Source organism: Cibotium barometz, chromosome 16 (assembly GCF_041138505.1).
Source record: "Cibotium barometz isolate CiBa-2024 chromosome 16, ASM4113850v1, whole genome shotgun sequence".
Lineage (NCBI taxonomy): Eukaryota > Viridiplantae > Streptophyta > Polypodiopsida > Cyatheales > Cibotiaceae > Cibotium > Cibotium barometz.
The window spans coordinates 15,047,927-15,067,974 of NC_141061.1; the positions used below are offsets into that span (position 1 = coordinate 15,047,927).

The 20,048-nt window shown below is 47.4% G+C and overlaps 1 protein-coding gene across 4 annotated transcripts in view; it reads left to right on the forward strand.

The window, feature by feature from the left end:
- Window positions 1-3,078: 3,078 nt before the first annotated feature.
- Window positions 3,079-20,048, forward strand: part of LOC147630415 (immunoglobulin) — a 62,076-nt gene continuing 45,106 nt past the window's right edge. For all 4 annotated transcript variants that reach the window (XR_015267640.1, XR_015267641.1, XM_086810287.1 and 1 more), the window contains exon 1: window positions 3,079-3,710. Coding sequence is in view for 2 of the 4 variants with exons in the window: in XM_086810287.1 (XP_086666413.1) it covers window positions 3,398-3,710 (313 nt within the window). In the remaining 2 variants the exon portion in view is untranslated. The remainder of the gene's footprint in view (window positions 3,711-20,048) is intronic.

Sequence of the window (20,048 nt, forward strand, 5' to 3'; positions counted from 1 at the left end):
TTCACGTCGTGAACGAACTTTTGTACTTTCACAATTCTTAATTTTTGTCAGACCTCGTAGCGTTAGAGGTGTCAAGATAAGGTTACCTATTTTTGGCAAGGTAATCCCATGAATTGCGATGTTAATCGTAACGCTGATATCGAAAGCGGTTCATAACGGCGTGAAGTTGTAGAAAACAGTTCACGACGTGAACGTTTTCTTGCACTTTCACGTGGGTACTTCCCGCGTTGACTAATGTGATTGTGGGTGCAAAATACTTATCCAACAGTTCCCAAAATGATTGTGCCACGTCTAAGGAGTGGAATACCAGTTCAAGGCACAATCAATGGCTCCTTATTTTTTTGATTTTTGTGAATTTTTAGAAAAGAGGAAACACTAACCTACTCGTTCACGTTGATGATTCCAGTGATGCAAATATCAAAATTAACTAGAAAAAACAGTGAAGCTCTATCCTAAGACCACTCCACCACACATATACACAACAAACACAACTAATTTCTCATGATTTTTTACTTCCACAAAAATCTTATCTATTTATTTCCTACACAATGCACTACCAGAATGCAAAGGCAATCATGAACCTTATGCAATGGGAGATGAAACTCCAAGAGGAAGGAAGAAACAAAGGTGTTTCCCCGGCAGAGCGGCGCCAAAAATGTTATGGGCTACCACACCTCCAAGAGGGAACTCAATGCATTCACCTAAAGGATGAGCAATAGAACACAACTGTCGTAAGGGCACTTACCAATGTTTCGAACTTGAGGCCCTTGGAGGCCCTTGCCTCCAAGCTCACTTGTTAAGCTCCAAACCTCCAAGCTCCACCTCCACACTGTCACTGTAGAGCCGCTCACGCCGTCGCATAAGGCAATCTCTCTCTCTCTCACTCTCCCACACAAGCATGAATCATACAAGCATATAAGAGGCACAGATGCTAGAATGCTCTCTCTCCATCTCTCTCAAGACACAAAGAAGAGCTCTCAATAGCACAAAGGGGGATTGTGTCTTTTCATTATGAAAAAATGCCTTATATACATTTGGCCCTTATTCACACTTGGGCGCCCAAAACTTACTTAACTTGGCCTTGGGTGGTCAATATCTCATAATGTACAACTTTTATAGTGCAGTTTCATGACACTTATGAATGTCCTCAATTGGAGGAGCATATTTGTTAATCCAAAATGGGATTAACAATCTATAACTTACTTTCTTTCTCTCTCTATATCTCTCTCGCTCCTCTAAATGTTCTCATATGTAGGATTGGTTAATGCTTTACTCTTAGGATCTCTTTAATTAAAAATCGTTTATCACGGTGCAATAAGTCCACCTTAGACCATACTCAAGTAAGTTTTTGAGAGGTACATGTATCACATTGGTAGTGTGCCCTTGATTGCTTCCCAGATGCTAACATTTTCGTAGCTTGAAAGATTATGGTGGCACACAAGCCACCTTTTTTGTAGCTTGTGATAGCATAGGATCCGCAAAAAAGGGTCAAGAAATACACGCTAAGATCACCAAATAAAAAGGTTCAAAAAGAGATCTTATTTTTTGGAAGTACTTAAGCTGATGCATGTACACACACACGCACATATATGTATATACGTATGTATATATACATATACATATGCATATATATATATATATGTTGTAATGATGAGAAGAAGCTTGAGATGCAACACAAGGACCTAATGAAATGTGTTTGTTTGTAACTTGAAAGCTTGTAGTGGCACATTAAATATGCACACATGAAACTTTAGATGCCAATTTGGTCACCTAATGATAGGAGTATTACATTCTTCAATTTACTAATGACTCCGAAGGTTTAAACTACCGAAAGTTCTCAAGAAGTAGGGTAATTCCACAATCACCTTGACCTTTACTTCATTAGATGAGAATTCTGGCTTGACACTATATGATTAAATACCATCCCATGTGTAGCCATGAACCATCATTTTTTAAACCACTTCCCTAACCTTTTCCAAGTATGAGACCATTTAACGCAACTTTTTCATTTGTTTCTCAAGTGTAATACACATTAACCTTAAAAAAGTGGATGGGTCATTGTGAAACTATTACCTTGTAAGCATAGCTCCCCAATTTAGTGGAAAAGGATATCTATAGTATTTTTAAATATCTAAAAGGATTTCATTATACCAACAAGTAATCTACAAAACTTTACACTTCAAATTGTGTCACACTTTCCAATGCATCATCTATGAAAGGTAAGGAGTCGTAATCTCTTTTTATGTATGTGTTAAGAGAAGTACTCCCATTTCATACACAAATGACTTGGATGTTGCTTCTTCCCATTCTCTAGCCTTGAGAGTAAGTTTTGCCATTGATGGGATGTTTTTTTGGCCATGTTTTCTTAATTGATGTAGCTAAATAACTCGATGTCCCATCCATCATCACTTATAAAGATTTAACTCCTTTCCATTATCTAAGATTGAGTAAGTTGTTCTCCCACTAGAAAAGACAACACACTTTTGCTATATTTGGTCCATAAAGATTATTTAGATAAGTGCTATAAGAACTTCAATGGTTGTTTTTAGGAAAGATGATGGAGGCTCATCAAGTGTTTGAGATCATGATGTAGTGAATTGTATTGAACATGAGTCATGAGTGAACAATCTATGCCCAATCTCACCCACTCTTTGCCTACGGTGCATGGATGGGCACGAGTGTAAGCCATCCTTACAGCCATACCTACAGTGCACATAGCATGCTGCCACATACCAACCTTGACAAAATGAAGAAAAGAATTAATTTATGTACGGACTTTGAACTTCATACAACTTGAGTTGCACCATTCTGTTATTGATAAATAATATGTGTTTACCACTGCCCTAGGGAACAAGGGTGGCTTCAAAAGGGACGAATGAAGGCACCTAGATGATGCCATCCATCTAGACAAAGTGAGAGCCAATAGATCTTGCTTTTGGTGAGTTCATGCTCTCATGACGTGGCGCGAGCCTCTCACACAACTGGCTCCATGTACACCACAGGAATGCCTAGGGCCCTTTCACACAACTTGCTTCATGTACACAATTTGCTCCACAAGGGCACACCAGAAACGTTTCAGGACAAGGCTCCATAAATGCATGATGATGGAAGATACATGTAACATAGCCCTATGTGCACATACTATACACATAGAAGTAAAGGAAAGCAGTAGCATTGTACGGCAGGAGCAGAAAGCATGTATATCGTTAGATGGCAAAAGGCGATGTGCTGCTCTACTGCTGTGACAAAACTCGCATCTTTGCTGCGTGGATCGGCTGCGCTGAGCTGAAATCTTGCCGCCAAAGCTTGCACGGGATCAAGGGCAGCACCTCACCATTGAAGCACGCTCGATCTTCACGTACACGCAGAGCGATGGGAATCAATCCCATGTAGAAGCATGTTGGCAAGTATACCCGAGGTCTTTCCCTTCCTGAAGAAGGAGAGGCATGTGGGATATTCCTCTCAAGGCCATGCGGGGTCTTCTCTTCAGCCGCCTTCTGTCAAATTGAGCACCGACAGGCCTGCCTACAGGCCCGGGGATACCCTGCTTGCCACGATCGAGGTCTCCCGCGATGAGAAATCTTCTTCACACCCTTCAGCTGAATTCCTTTTGCTGGAGAACCTTGTCGTCTCGATCAAAGGGATCGAGAAGCTGGATCCCCAATGGCTTCTCACCCCTGAACCGGCCCGTGGCTCCAAACAGCGTAGAGGTGTGTGTACAAGCTTCCTTATTTTGGAGTTCTGTTTTACCTACAATTTTTTGAGGTTCTTTGTGTGTGTGTGAGAGAGAGAGAGAGAGCGAGAGAGCGAGAGAGAGATTATTGCCCCCTCAAGACCAAAATACAATCCACCATTACTAGATAGAAATTCATGATTCAGTAACAAAAGAGTTGCAGTATTGCCCCTTCTGAGTCCAACACAAACTCTATGTGAGAATAGATCGCACTCATACAAGGTTTGCAATGTAAGTGAATTACCTGAGGAGTTGGTGTGTATTGCTAGGATAAGGATCGAGGTGAGGTGTTGCCGAGGGTGGTAATGGGTCTTGAAAGCGCATGCAATGTGTATGCGCTGGGCTGTGAAAAATGACTTTTTTTTAATGAAGTAGATCTGTTAGGATCTATTTCATTCATCAGATGTGGAATGCTTTGATGCCTTGGAAGAAACATGACAATTGCTGAGTTTATGACAATTTAACTCATGTGCGATGCAAGGAGAAAATGGAAGATGCAGAACCTTGTCTGTATTCTTTCACCAACTGTTCTGTTCATTGGGTTTCCATCTACAATGAATTGAACCGTATTTGTGATCTAATGACCTCAAGTCACCTTCATATCTACTCATCTAGAAGCATAATTACACTTGTTAGCAGTTGAAAGGCATCATGATAGTTAAGACCACTACATCATGAACAAAACAACAAAGACTGTCACTCCATCCATCACAACTGAGGACGACTCCATTTTTCTGCCATGCTAGTGTGTTATCCTTGGAGACAGCAACAATAATCTCTTTTTCCTTGACCAACATTCTAGATGATGGTGGACTATAAATGAGACCCAAAACTTCAATGCTTTTCACCATGGACGTGCAGTACAAACCACATAGAAGGTAATGTGGTAGTAGTTAAAGATACATGCACGAATTGTGGCATCAAGAGTCCTTTGGGAGTTGATGATGATGGATGGAATGAAAGAAACTATATTGGAGCACTTATACCTGGGAATTGAGTATTGCTAAAATTTGTATGAGCATGTTAATGCTCGTGTTTTATGTTCAGTATGTAGGTTGTTGGAGGTGCTTGCATTTTGAGTCTTAGATGCTTGCATCTAGCCAATTGCCTTACATTTGGTAACAAAGTTTAGGCCTCCTAGAGCCTTACTTGTCACGTGCATCCCATGCGTCGATACCACTTGGACATGCTACACCAGACATGTCACATGCATCCCACACTTGGATGCTGTGGACATGACTGTAAAGGAAAGTGCAAGCCGTGTGGCTGGACGCTTTGTCCATTGTGAGCCCTTGTCTAGTGTGCCACCACAGGAAGGTCAGGTTCATGTGTGCATGTCCTGCACTTGTCCGTCGTGCTTGTCCTGCACACCAATGTAACCCTCTTGAATGATGTATAGGTGTTCTAGGCACTTAGTAGGCTGGTAGCCAGGTGTATGGGCATCTGTGAGAGTTTGAGGTTTAGGTACAGGTGCCCATGGGTGTGTGAACCCATTTATGTGATGGAAACTAGCAACACTTGAGGGGGGCTTTGGTGGCTATTGGGGCCATGGGCTGTGTCCATCCCATATGGCGGACAAGAGGCTAAGGGGACTGCCCATGCATAGGCGCCCAGCCTGGGAAGGTCACACAAGAGACAAATATGTATTTATTTGCCCAATTTCAAGTCGGCCAGCCCATGCACCCAGTCAGCCTATATTTGCAGCCATCCAGCTCCTGTGCTTGGCATCTGACAGCCCTGCAAGTTGTGAGCAAGCCTAGGGCAGCCCACTGGCCAGAAACGCAAGGAAGGTTGTGCGTTTTCCTAAAACACAGTACATAGGAGGTCTCCAGGAGGTTTTGCTTGAGGTTAATGCAAGCAACCCGGTGCTGCCACGAGCAGTACAGAAGGAAGTGTCATGTGCACAGTGTGTATCTACCGTGTGCTACACACACGTAAGACTAGTTTCGAGGCTTGGTGAAGCTTGGAGCTAGGCAGGCTGATTGACAAGCTGAGTTAGGGAAATACTAACGGGCGGGCACCCAAGTATGGACGGGCGGGCGCCCAAGTGTGGATGTGCACTTGCTTTACGCAGCCGTGCACTTGCTTTACGCAGCCGAGGCCGGCAGCAATCTCGAGGCCCACGAGGGTGGCTTCGTGGGACGTTGCGAGGAGGAGATTGGTCGGTACGTCATCCTAGTTAGCTCAGCTCGTGGCTCGGTGGGGACAGCCAAGACAGCCGTGGGCTCGACGGGCTGATCCTTGATTTGACCCCATGCTTTGCATACCATCCGTTCTTTTGCATCATGTTTTGTGTTTCCCTGCACATCGGGAACTGATACACCATCATACAAGAAGTCAATGTCCTGCCTAGGATATGGCACTAGACTATATCCCAAATCAAGAGCTAATAAGAGGATGGATTGATCTCGAGGATTGGGCACATTTGGATCTCTAGAGCGATTGTGCACAATCCCTAGTGACTGCATGTAGACAAGGAGCTACCAAGTTTCGTCTGCACTAGATCCAGGCTCCAAGATCATAGAGCTCTCACAAACTCGCGAGATTCTCTATATCCCAATAACTAACCTTGGCCACCCTTTTATAGGCTCTTGGCCGGTCATTGGGCGTCCACACTTGGGCGCCCGCCCGTCCATACTTGGGTGCCCGCCCGTTAGTATTTCCCTAACTCAGCTCGTCAATCAGCCTGCCTAGCTCCAAGCTTCCCCAAGCCTCGAAACTAGTCTTACGTGCGTGTAGCACACGGTAGATACACACTGTGCACATGACAGGAAGGGTGGCCAGGACAGCTCTCTTCCAGGTGCTTTGCATGTGTCCATGTCAGTGTTTGGTGCTGGTTTTGCAGCTCTAGTCAGTCCTTTACACATTCAGCCATACAAGCAAATACACCTTCATGGTGGGGACCCTTTGGAGGGTTATTTGGGAAGCCAATATGGTGTATTCTCTCCTGCTTCTCTCTCTTTCATTTGTGCTTATGTAAATCATCAAGTTTTAAGTGCTGAATTTTTGCTCTAATCAAGTTAACGATTCTACTCGAAGTCTTCCGCATGCTATATGTGACAGTTGGTCAAAAACTTCAGCTGGAGGTTTTTTCAAAGCTTTGACAGCAGCGCAGTGGAAGCGTGGTGGTTTGGCTCTCCCTAGCAGATTGAAGAAGACAACTCGCAGCTGTAGTAGAACTTGGCGACCTTTGAAGCGAGTAGCAGGGACATCTGTTATCTCTTCGTCGGCAGGGGTGCAAGGATTTTCTTTGTGCAGATTGTTTCTTCAAAGCTTTTATCAAAACTCGTGTTTCTGCGAACCTTCTTCACATCCTGTAGAAGAAACCAGAGCCCTTCATGTGTTGAAGCAGGGCGACTGGCAGAGTCCTCTCCACTTCAGCAAAATGCACAATTCAGGTGATCTCACTTCAATTCTCAGGTTCGTGGACAGGCTTGCGCTTCAATAAGGAGAGAGAGCCAGGTTGACTTTGAGGCTGCTGCAGTACTATCGTGAAGCCGGAGGGAGGCTTAACTCTTGTGAGAGGCAACTGTCTGTGTCTCGACTAGGTACATAAATTTTTAGCCCACTCAAAGGTGCAGCCAGAAGTGCAGGCCAGACTTGCAGTGGTCTTGAATAAAACTTTTTTCACCCCTTGCCTCTAACAATTCTTTGCCTACGTCAACATACGGAAAAGTTTTTACTATGTTCAAGTGGGGTTCCCCCTTTTGATTGGCATTATGGCTTTTGTTTTACCCAAGCCAATCATCCTCTACCCCCACCAGCCGGGAGAACAATCCCTTTTTCCTCAGTCAAGCTTAGGACCTTACATGCAGCTTTTGAATAGGAAGTCAAGGGCACACTCATTGGAAAGATTTACGGGTCTCATCCTTCCTGCTTTCAAGCTAAGAGATTGGATCTTGGTGGCACTTCCCATAGAGCTTGCCTCACATTTTACCAATGCCCGCTTGCTTGGAAGGGGCTTCTTCCAGGCAGATTTCGATTTGGCAAAGGAAACCTCAAATCACTGTTGTAAGTCATTGTTACATGCTCGAAACTGAAAAGCCCCAATTTTTAAGCACTGCAATTGCTTCAATGTGTAGTGAATTGCCCAATTTTCACAAAAGCCCCAATTTTTTGCAAGTAGAAGAGGCTTAATTTACTAATTTTGACCTTAATTTGAAAAACCCCCAAATTCTAAACAAAGCAGCATGTTCAATTTTTGGCAATTCTGCATCAAATCGAGAAATCTGTAGATGGTGCTTCCTGACATAGCCTGCAATTTTCTATGCAAAGGGGAATTTTGCCAAACCCCCAAAATTCTCTGAGCCTGCACTAGAATGTTTGCAACAAATTTTGTTTAAAATAAAAATAAAAATTTTCGAATACTTGCAGTAGTACGCTGTGTGCGAAAGTGCCTTCCCTCTGACCATATTGCATTATATAGTTTGTACTAACATTAAACAAAAGCATGACATTTATTATAGTTCATTACACAAGGTATATACATGAGACAGAGAGAAAGAATATACTTAAGGGTCACATCCTCTTGCATACTCATGCTCGTCTCTTGTGATCATCTCTCCATTTTGTGATGCCATCGATATTGCCATACAGAGCCATTCTATATTGATCACATTTGGTAGAGGTTCCAAGCTGGGCAGGAATGGCAAGAGTCTATTTGCTCTTGATTTTCTCATCCTTCCTTCTATTGCTTGCATCCTTGTATCTCCCAATCCACTTCTCCATGATGGGTCTATTTAGAATGCAGAATGTATTCACCTTGTGGCATAATGCTTCATCCAGTCTTCGTTGCCTTCCTTTTCCCTGAGGCACATTAGTGATTAATCGGTCATCCTCCTTGACGGCGGGATGTTGCAGACAAGGCGACGGCAACGCAGGCTGCTGGAGATGGGAGCTTTTGCAGACTGGGCGGGAGCTTCTGCTGCTGATGGTAATCACCTGAAGAGGATCATCCCATGAAGCCAACTTGAGAACGGGAGACTCAGCGGCAACTTTCTTCATTGCATGGAATGCCTCGAGTGCTTTGCTCATAACGGACACTTTCTGCCAACGCGTCCACACGCCCTTGAGCAACTCTATAATAAGAGGTGCTGCTGCAAGGTCTGAAAATTTGACCATGTGGGAAGTGTATGCTTGACAACGACCTACAAACGGGCGGATCTCTTGAGTATTCATCCCATTCGAGAATTGCCCTTATCTTTTCAGGGTCAAGGCTAATCCCGTATGCACTAATAACATATGCCAAATAGTGGATTTCCACCTCTCCAAATTCGCTCTTTTTTAATATAGAGCTCATTGTCTCACAATAGTTACAAGACTTTTTCAATATCCCGCTCATGCTTCTTTATAGTGGTAGAAAAGATGAAAAAGATGAACACACACTTTTCTATAAGTTTCACAAACACCCTAGACATCATCTTGTTAAATGTCACGGGTGCATTGGTGAGTCCAAATGGCATCACCACAAACTCGTAGTGGCTGCGTTCATTCATAAAGGTTGTTTTTGGAATGTCAACCGCAAAGATCCGAACCTGATGATAGCCACTTTTGAGATCTATCTTCAAAAAGAACTTAGCACCAATGAGTCGCTCAAGAATATACTCAATCATGGGCATTAGGAACCTATTTTTAACTATGAGCTTATTGAGTGCCCCATAATCCACGCATAATTGTGCAGACTTGTCTTTCTTCTGCACAAATAAAATAGGTGCAGCAAAGGGCGAGGATGAGGGACGAATAAATCCAACTCGGAGTAAGTAGGAAAGTTGCTACTCAAGTTCACCCTCCAATGCCTTAGAAAGGCGATAGAGGAACTTACAAGGCGGTTTTGTCCCGGGGACCAACTCAATACAATGATCCTCAGGACAACTGGGTGGCAGTTGAAGCGGAAGATCATCCTTTAGCATAATATCTTGAAACTACAAAAGGAGACCTTCCATCCTTTGCTTCAAAGGGATTGCGGGTTGAATAGCTGACTATTGGCTACGGACATAAATCAACACACATTCGGCTCCTTTTCTAATGGCTCACTGGGCTTGGATATGGGAGATGAGTGGAATGCCAAGAATCTTCTAGGGAAAAGCATACAAGCAACTTGAATCACAAGATCAAGAAGACTCAAACTCTATTGTTAGAATGGGATTATGTGTTTTCTCATTAGTCAAAATGTCTTATATAAGTAGCTTGCAGATAAAAAACGTAGCCTACCTCCTCTGGGAAGAAACAAATATAGGTTCTTTCCTGCAAATCGTTAGTCTTGAACCCGCTTTGATACCATGACAAAGTGCCAAACAATGAAAGAGAACTGAAGTTCACAAATATAGGATGCATAGGAACTGAAGGAAGATCATATACACCAAAAGGTGGTTACAGAGCTGGAGTAGGCAGCATGAGGCACATGGTAGGTGCAACCAAGATCCCAGAATATGCAGAAAATGAGATGAGGGCAAAGCCCATGCCTATATAGCACCTAGAGAGCCCAGTCGGCCAGCATAAAACAGGGGGACTAGAGTATAAAATGGAACATGCCAGAAAAAAGGTGCCAAAAATGTGGGAAAAATCCAAAAAAATATGGGAAATTTTCCGAGGTTGGAGGAGGTCCTCCAGAGGTGCAGAAACAGCGGGGAAGCACCCAAAATAGTGATGACCGCTCCAACACTTCATAGGGCCTTGCATAAACTCACAGGTTTAAAGAAGGCTTTGTTGCGCGTTACAACAGTCAACCTTCAGATGTAACCCTCTTGAATGATGTATTGATGTTTTCCGAGCGCTTATTCAAGGTAGTAGATGGGTATTTGTTAGAGTCTTAGGTCTAGACATAGGAGCTCATGAGTGTGTGTGAACCCATTTATGTGATGGAAACTAGCAACACTTGAGGAGGCTTTGGTGGCGTTTGGGGCCATAGGGTGGATATGAGACTAAGGGGGCTGCCCATGTGTCATGCATAGGTGCCCAGCCAAGGAAGGCCACACGTCTGAAAGGTAGGAGACAAATATGTATTTATTTGTCTAATTTCTAGTCGATCAGGCTATGCACTCAGTCGGCCTGTATTTGCAGCCATCCAGCCCCTATTTAAGGGTGCTCTAGCCCCTTTGCTTGGCATCTGGGCCTCTAGCTCAAGTTCCAAGGTCTCCAAGGGGCCCAAAGCCTAGCACTCTAGGCAAGGAGGGAGTGCCATCTACACGGGTTTCTAGATGAGCATAACCGGCTGTAGCATGGTGCTCGAGAGGTCCATGATTCAGCCGCCCAGCTCGCATGTAGTGTGGAGGAGATGGAGCTCTTTGCTTCACCCTCTCATTAGTGAGTTGAAGATAGATCGTTTCATATTTAATATATATACTTTGGGGCGCAAGCCAAAAGTCATGCATGTGGGATTTCTCCCTTTTCCGTAGGGTTTCTAAGATGCCATGTTTCCATTTCCTGGGCAGTTTCAAATTTGCATGCTAGTTGGTTGTAAAGTACAAGAATTGCAAGTTTTTTTTTTTCCCCGAGAAAAAGATCCTTCAATTAGTTAAAGAAAAAAACAGCCACAAAAGGCTAAATACAATCACGAAGGGCTAAATACAAACTCGCCTCATATAAGGGTGGGAAACAAGTGATCATAAGGGGAAGAGATGCTTCTTCTCCGACCGGCACCCCTATGAGGAGAAGGCTATCTCATACAAAAGGGGGGGGGGGGGGGACGGGGAAACAACCACATAGGTGGTATGTAATGCCAAATGGGGTACTCTCGATGGCCTCGTTACATTTAGCACGCCAGATGTGCCAGGCTGCCATGCTACTGCAAATCTCCCATCGCTGGCATGAGCTTGGTTGCCAAACACCTGTAGGTGGGGCTGTGATTGGTACTACTACAATATGATGGTGGGAGACCTGAAGGGTAGGGCCTCCCTCGTCCTCCTCGTAAGTCTTGACCACTCTAGCCTCGGTGGCCCAAGCGGTAGTATCCCAAGTGATGATCCAGGTCGAATCCCTGTCCACAGCGAAGCTGCGGAGAATCCACTGCCAAATCTGTTGAGCCTTCGGGCAATCCCAAAGGCAATGTCGTGGAGACTCCTGGGGGTGGCCACACCTTGGGCAAGCTGCTGACCCACCTCCGATTGCCAGCCAAGTACCCACCGCCAGACTCTTGTGTGCCGTTAGCCAAAAGAAGAGAGTGATCTTCCTCGGCCGAAAGCTGTCCCAAAGCCTCTCTTAGAAATTTGAAAGGAAGCACTGTGATAGGCCCTGAGACTGCCAGTGTGCTACTGCTGCCGGTGTGCCATCTATCTCGGCATTTGGATCCTGCGGTCGAGCCGTGCTGTATATGCAAAGAAAGGGGCATCCAGAGTCTCCACCCGATCTGTGGGATCATGCCAAGTCCACTCTCCAGGGTCCCACTACAAACCGCCTGAGAGGTCGGCACTCCCAAATCCATAACCGCCAAAATCTCTCCTTGGCCACCTTGGCTGTGTGCCATGCCCGTGCCTGAAAACCAATCACCCTCACCCTTTGCAAGGTGCAGCCTTTGAAATCCTCCAAGGGGTGCTCTGATCTCTCTAATCTGCCATCATGTAATCCAATAGAAAAAGTGAGCAGACCACTGTCCTCATCTGCTCCATGGACCACCACGAGGATATCGTGTCTGGTGAACACGCCTAGCGACATTGGGGGGGGGGGGTCGGGTCTGGAATAGGAGTCAGCCACTTCGGAGGAATAGTTGAGTCAATGTCAATGCTGAGCTTGTCTCTACCTCGGATCCCTGTCAGGCCTCTCTCCTTCTCCTCCTGAGGTAAATGCCTGTGTGCAACCCAATCTCCAAGAGACCTGGCTGGTCCCATGCTCAAGGCGCCCCACCATATGTGCGGTCGGGCACCTAGCATGTGGCCACTGGGTAAACGGGTCAAGGGGTTCCAGATCAAAGGTTGCCGAAGCTGCTCCTCTGAGGCCACTGGAACAATTTGTCTAAGGGCTGGCTTGAGATGATCCCAGACTGGCTGCGAATCTGTCCTCAAAGGCAGGACTAAAACCACGGGCTTGCATCTCTCTGAAGATCCATCTAGTACTCTGCGGCCACGGGCCTCCAAGGCTCGGAGTGCGGGTTGAAATCCGGGCCAAGAGGAAATCCTTCCAAGGCTCACCACCGGGTAGGAGTTCTCTAACAATCAACTTGCCGAGCATGGCATGACTTTGTATAGCTCGATCAATGAGGTCGAGCCCCCCTCTACTACGTGTCTGAATGATCACTCTCCATGTCACCTTGGCCCTGGTTGGCCTCCCATCACTTCTGGCCCACAAGAAGTTCCGGATCAAACGCTGTACTTGGCCAATACAAGCCCGCAAAAAGGCCCAGCATGAGGTGATGTACCACATGGTGGCAAGCAGTACTTGGTTCGCCACCACCACTCTGCTTGCTAGGGATGGCCTCGTAGAGCTCCAGTATAGAAGCTTCTTCCTAATACTCAGAAGAAGCGAAGCGAGCTGTTGCTCGGGAGAGATCAATGCCAACCTAGCAATCGAGGTATCGGACTGGAGTGCCCCTCGGGATCCAAGTCGGGGTGGGTGTTGAGCCTACCCAAAAACCACACGACTTGTGCCAATTGATCTGTGAAATCTCTGGGGATTCCCAACATTTCCAGCAAGGGAGGCTGGTGTGTCGTCTGCAAACTCTGAGTCCAGCAGCTCCTCCTGCGTGTGGAGGGGAAGGCACAATCCCTGAAGTCCAATCTCCTCGACGGAGAGAAAACTACTCATGGCCTTGGCGACAAATAGAAAGAGGTACGGTGCCAGAGGACAGCCTTGTCGAAGCGAGCGGGAAAGGGGGAATCGATCGCCTCGGGCTCCGTAAGCTCCAATCCACCCTGTCATAAGCTTTCTCAAAGTCTAGGAGTAGCACAATGAGGTCCTGCTATTGCATCCTGGCCGAAGCTGTCGCCTCCCAAAAGGTAAAGATGTTGTCCAGAATACTTCAATCCTGAACAAAACCAGTTTGAGTGTCATGGATCAAGTTTGGAGGGAAGGCTGAAGTCGCCTGCTGATGGCCTTGGCCAAAATCTTGTAGGCCGTCCCTAGAAGGGTGATGGGTCTCCACTGCCGGATCTCCAATCTATCACCACCCTCTTTAGGAATCAAATGTATCAAGCCCTCTGTGAGCTTCTCTGGCATGGCACCTATGAGCATAATCACATTAAAGGCAGTGCGAAGGCCACCTTCCATGAGGTCTCGATGGCGAAGAAAGAAAGAAACAGGAAGCCCATCCACTCCCGGGCATTTGTCCTTGGGTAATGCCTTCACCGCCTCCGCCAGCTCCATAAGAAAGACCAAAGGGAGGGGAAAAAGGTGGAACCACCTCTCTCGTGTGCCTCCATACTCTCTCGCGCGCATTCATCACATGGGGGGATAATGGGGCACCAGTGAGAAGAGATCGGAAGAAATCTGTGGCGATGGCTCTCACCTTGGGGGGATCAGAAACAATAGCTCCATCCTAGCTATGTAGCCTGCGAATATCGTCTCTCCTCTTGTGTGGGCTGGCTATCTCAAAGAAGTCTCCAGTAACTCTGTCACTGGCCTAAGTCCAGAATGAAGCCTTGGCATGGTATCTATACTCCACCCTCCTCTCCTCAATGGACCGAATCACCACACAAGTGGCAGCGATCCGACTCTCAATCCACGGGCTGAATGGGGAACTCTCCTGAAGACGTTGTAAAGAGGCTAGGCCCCTCCTCAGACTCCTCTCCTGCTCTCGAAATCCATCCAATCTACTTTGGGCTGCTTCTTGTAAGAAAATATTGACCTCCCCATGGCCATCATCCAAAGTGCATGCTGCAGATCCTGAGGAAAAGTCCAGTCCCGCCCATATCTGCTCAGTCCGGCTACAAATCTCGGGGTCGTTCTCCCATGTAGAGTACTCCGCTCTTGAAATTGTGGCCGTGCCACCTCCAAGTCTGTCCTCTGCCGCCACTATCATGTTGAAGTCACCGCCTATGTACCAAAAATCAGCCTGGGGCAGGGCCTGTCGGACAGTGCTCCAAAAGATAGCTCTACGTGCAGTCGCATTTGGGGCATAAATGTTGAGGAAGCCAATGCTATTCTCTCCAGAGTCCAATCAAAATGGTAACCCACTGAGCATGTCCTGGAACTATGACTTTTGATCCTGTCTCACAGATGGCAAAAGCTGCTCACTGATAGAGAGAGACACTCCTCCCTGCGTACCGGAAGGGCCGAAGGATGGAGACCAAAAAGTACGACTCTTGCTTGGTAGAATCTTCCTGCAGTGGCGCCCCTCAGTAAGATGGTGCTCCTGGAGGAAAAGAATGTCGATAGGTCCCCCCCCACCATAGCTTGATGCAGCTCTCCTCTAAGGATGCCTCGTCCTTGAAAGCACAGAGGCCCTCTTAAGCCTTGAATGTTCCATGAGACAATCCTCATATCAATCTTTGTGTGAGGTGGAACTACCGGAATTGCCCTCCACTCGAAGAGTCTTGGGCGTAGGCTTAGACAGGGAATAGTCACAATCTGTCCTGGTGCGGGGTCGTGCCAAGTGGGCGTGGATCTTGCCCTCCATGCACTGCCACTTTGCCCGAGCGTGAGAGTATGCATACTTTGTGCTCCATCGATCACAATGGAGATATCTGTAAGAAGGGGGGAGAGGTACTGTGAGAGGTATGCGTGAACACAAAAAGCAGCACCTCCAGGTTGGAAGTCACCATCTCCCCTCCCTGGTCTTTGTGGGTTGATCCACCAAGCTCCATCTTGGCCAAAGGCTATAGACGAGTAAGAACGTCGGTGATGCGGAGATCCTGCAGATGATGTGATAGCTCAATTGCCTGATGCTGAATGGTAGCGGCCAAACTGACTCTGGATCCCACTTTGCCTCGGGGGCTACGCCCAAGAGGAAAGAGAAGATCATCGCGCCATTCTCTGGCTTAGAGGGTCTGGAGTGGTGGAAGACCACACACCCGAATAGGGACTATGGTCTCCTTGAACTTGTCTGTCCCTTCCGTCGGAAGACACCGGAAGAAACTATAATCCAGAGGTTGCCCCAAGATCTTGGGGGCCCCGCCTGGAGACTCAGGTGGGAGAGCCCTCACTGGTGAGGCCGCAATGGTCATCTCCACTGGCTTTGAGAAACGATGAATTAGACAACAAACGATACTTGCTGGCTGTCTCCTCTCTAGATCCGGGGCTACCGGGGGCCGACGGGAGTGCTCTGGAGAAGTGCAGGGGGGGGGGATGGTAGGCACAGAGGAGGAAGGGGCAAATGGAGCGATTGCGGGTAGAGTCGGAGGCGAGGGTGGGGGAGGAGCGGGAAGGCGGAGAAGGTGGGAGGTATCTATCGGAGAGGAAGGCTGCTGGGGAAGGCTCGACGAAGAGAGGGTGGGGTCAACCTGCCCCACTGGGCACTGAGGGCCAGAGGAGAAGTCGCGATGAGGAATCAGCCGCCACACCGTGGGGGGGGGGGGGGGACCCTTTTCGTGACCGGGGCCTGGTGTCTGCAGACGGGTGCTGTGATAAGTGCTTGAAATGGTTCTTTGACAGGACTGAATCCTCCTGCATGCTGCCGGCTTGGTGCGCACGGCGGCGATGCTCAGCTTTGGTGCTCGGCCGGCGACCGGGGCGGGGGCCAACCGACCGCCACTCTGTGGCAGATGGGTCATCCATGGTCGGAACCTGGTGCTCTGCGGCTTGGGCACCTGCTTCTCCCTCGGCCCCCTGGTGAGGATCTGAGTGGGAAGTAGGGGGAACCATCGGGGACGGTCGCCTTGTCTGACGCCGAGGGCAAGCTCTGGCGAGATGACCCATCTGCCTGCAAATAAAGCATTGACCTGGAAGGCCGGAATACTCCACTCGTTGCACAATGGGGTCGCCCCGAAGACTGGGAAATTGGAATAGATATCATGTGAGGCACAGAATCCGGCGAGGCAATACAGATGCGGAGAGATGAAATCTCGACTGACCATGCGAGGGCCGAGGCAGCGGTGGGGGGGGGGATTCCATCACTCTCCCGATGGCACCACCAATCACCGGGAGAAGAGGAGGTATTCCTTCTTGAGGCCTGGAAAGCAGACTGTCACACGAGAAAGCCCGAAACTCCAGCTAATTGGTCGGATGTCGGGTCGAAGCCGTGCTACCTCCGTGCAAAGAAGGCTTGGGCTGTACGCAGTGCAACGGGACTCAGCTGCATGACAAGATCAGATGCCGTTGGTGAGTCGAACTCAACCTAGTAGGAGCCGCGCCCCAAAGGATGAATATTTGCAATCTTTGCTGGCGCACCTAGGACGCTAGCTTGAAGAAGATCTTTGAGTTGGCCACGCGCGGGGCGGCTACTGACAATCTTGCATACCAGAGTGGATGCCTCTAGGGATGCGACAATTGTAGCGAGAAGCTGCAGGTCCGCTTCGGAAATGAAAGCCATGTAATGGCGGCCTCGGTTGGGGGAGATGGAGCGGCCCCCATGGAGTCCTCTGGGGGGCGAATACCAGAAGAGGCTGGAACTTGCCGAAAAAATGATGAACTGCCCTCAACTTGAGGGCGCTGCCGGAGGAACAAGGAATGACTAGAGAGCTATGGGGAGGGGGAGGCAAGGCTACAAAAAGACAAAGGAAAGAAACGGGCAGAAAGGGGCCAGCGGAAAGAGAGAGAAGAAGGGGGGGGGGTGTCACAGGTGGCAAAAAGAAGGAAAGGACGGGGCGGAGGGCACAGAAAGGAAAAGAAAAAGGAAGGGGGGGAGGGGTCGCCGGCGGCGAAGGGAAGGGTGGCGGGCGCAGAAAGGAAGGCAAAGGGGGGAGGCCACGGGCGGCGAAGGGAGGGGGGCGGCGCAGAAGGAAAAGGGGGCGGGGTCACAGGCGGTGAATGGAAAGGGGGGGGGGGGTCGCAGCTCGCTAGCAATGCAATTCCTTCATAACTTTGCTGGGGATGTTCATTTGCAAGGTTTTCGAGTTTGGGGAATCTTTTTCATGCACTTTCTTTTGGGTTGAATTGTGAGTTATTAGAAGATGATTCCGTGATTTTTGAAGGGAAAAATAAGCAGTATGGTCAGTCCTAAGTTTATGCCTAGTTTTATGCACATGAATACATAGAGTTTCCAGCAAGTCCTGGGGAAGGGTTTCAAACCATCATTAAGAGATGAATTTCTGCAAATTCTCAGCATAAATCAGGGATTGAATATATTTGAGTAGTCTTTTATATTTATATATCTACCAATCTTATGGGGATAGAGAACAAAGTCATGAACCTAATCAACCTCATAAAGAGGGAAAATTTTTGGAGTTTGTTTTGATCAAATCCTTGTTTGGGAAGGGGAACTGTGTGTCAAAGGCATTGTCAATCGCATGAAACATGTGCATGTGAATGTGTTCCTTTGCATGTACCTAGACAAGCTAAGTAGAGTCCAGATAGACCCTTAACCCATTTACCTTCAAGAACCGAAAATTCAAGGCCCAAAGAAGTTGGAAGATGAAATTATTTCATGGTTGAGTGCTCATGGAAAAAGGACCTGCCCAAAGGGTGATCCAAAAACTGTATCATGCACCTATGTGGAAGCGTTTCTGAGATAAGATAAACGATGCAATCACACTTGCTGAAAACTGAATATGCTCTGAGCTTAGGGTTTAGAAGATACACAAGGACACAATATTGGGTCGCAACTACCCTCTCAAGGGTCCCTACCGCTGGCCGGTGTCTTTGGTTGATTTATTGCAAGAGGATGAACAGGTACAATGACTGAAAGTGCTGTCCATGAGACTACACTGGTCTGGAAACTTATGGGACTGAATTGGACCTCAAGTTGGGGCTGATTTGGGCGCTTTGGAACTGTGTTTGGCTGCCCTGTAGCCGCCCTTGTCTGCACCTGCTGGCCAGCCTGAAACACCCGTAGAAGGGTGCTTCTGTGATGTGTTATGCTGATGTCTTGCGTTAACCATTTTTAAGTGGGCTGGAATGTAAGATTCCTCCCTCCAGCTTTTGAGGTGTGCAAGTATAAGAACCTCCCCTTGTGATCATCCAGAGCCATGTCGGGAAGAAGTGGGCACTTATGACTCGTCAGATCTAGGTGAGGAGGCAATAGATCACTCAAAGAGAAATACTACTAGTTCCCCTTGCCAACGGAGTCACCTAGCCAACAGATAGATAAAGGGGAGTGCCAAGGTTAGAACCAATAGGCATACCACCCTATGGGTGGAAATGGAGTCAAGGCAGGAGAAGAAGGCCAAGAGAGCCAGAACAAATAGTTTTTGAAGATGATGCCATTACCCTAGAGCAAACATATCCCCATACCTTTGCAGCAGGCATGCCTATAGACACAATGAAAAGGGCCAGGGCAAGGTATCTAAAGGTGCATCCCATAGATGTGCACTTCCGAGACGGGTGGACAAGAGAAGATTGGGCCATGCATGGGTGAGCAACAAGAGAAGATTGGGCCATGCTGGGTGAGCAACAAGAAAGGGGCCTATGAGCCAAGGTATGCCCAGGTCCTCCCAATCAAGTTTATTTTAGGGGGCATCACAACAGAAGAAAAAGAACAAAAAGGCGGATGGGACAAGCTTTAAGTGTCTCGGGACTGCAAGGTCCAGAGTCACGAGGCAATCTAGATGCAAAACAATTTCAGAACAAAAAAAACTGTGGGGCATTGTCCACCATGATCCCCAAGTGTTGTGTGAAGCTGATGATGATGTGTGATATTGGGCTGAAGCCCCTTTTGCATAAGCCTGACCTGATCGCCCTCTTGCTATGGTGTGTTTTCCTCCCTTGCTTGTCCTTGATGCTGAGAGTACAACTCCACAAGTTTCTTGGCTGAGAGTAACCTCAAAAGGTGTGCTCGTGCCCCTCTCTTTGGTCCACTTTCCCAATGTGGTCCACCTTGAAGGGTGCCCATGGGCTGTCCACATCCATGGCCCCAAAAATGACCATTATTAGTAACCATATAAGTGTGTGGCTTTTACACATGGCTAGACCTAATTGCTTGAGATTGACTTAGCCTTCTGAGACACCCGACCAATGGGTCTAATAAGTGTTCAGTTGGGCTTGTACAACCATGACATCTTGCAAAGAGGGTTACAAAAGACTTGTGCCATAGGTACGAGCGGACCGAAGTGTAACTATTTGGTCCTCCTAGCTTGATTTCACATGATGAAACCCATGCCCGGACACCAAACAAGTGGAAGAAGACATGGGGACAGGGTCCATAAGGTTTGATTAAGAAAAAGCACCATTCTTGGTCAAAAAGCAAGAAAAAGCAAAAAGTCAAACAGGGTTGACCGTGAGCCAAGGGCACCATTGGAAAGAGGAGACTGAACTAGACCAAAAAGCTAAAAGCCGCTTTTTCAAAAACCAGCTC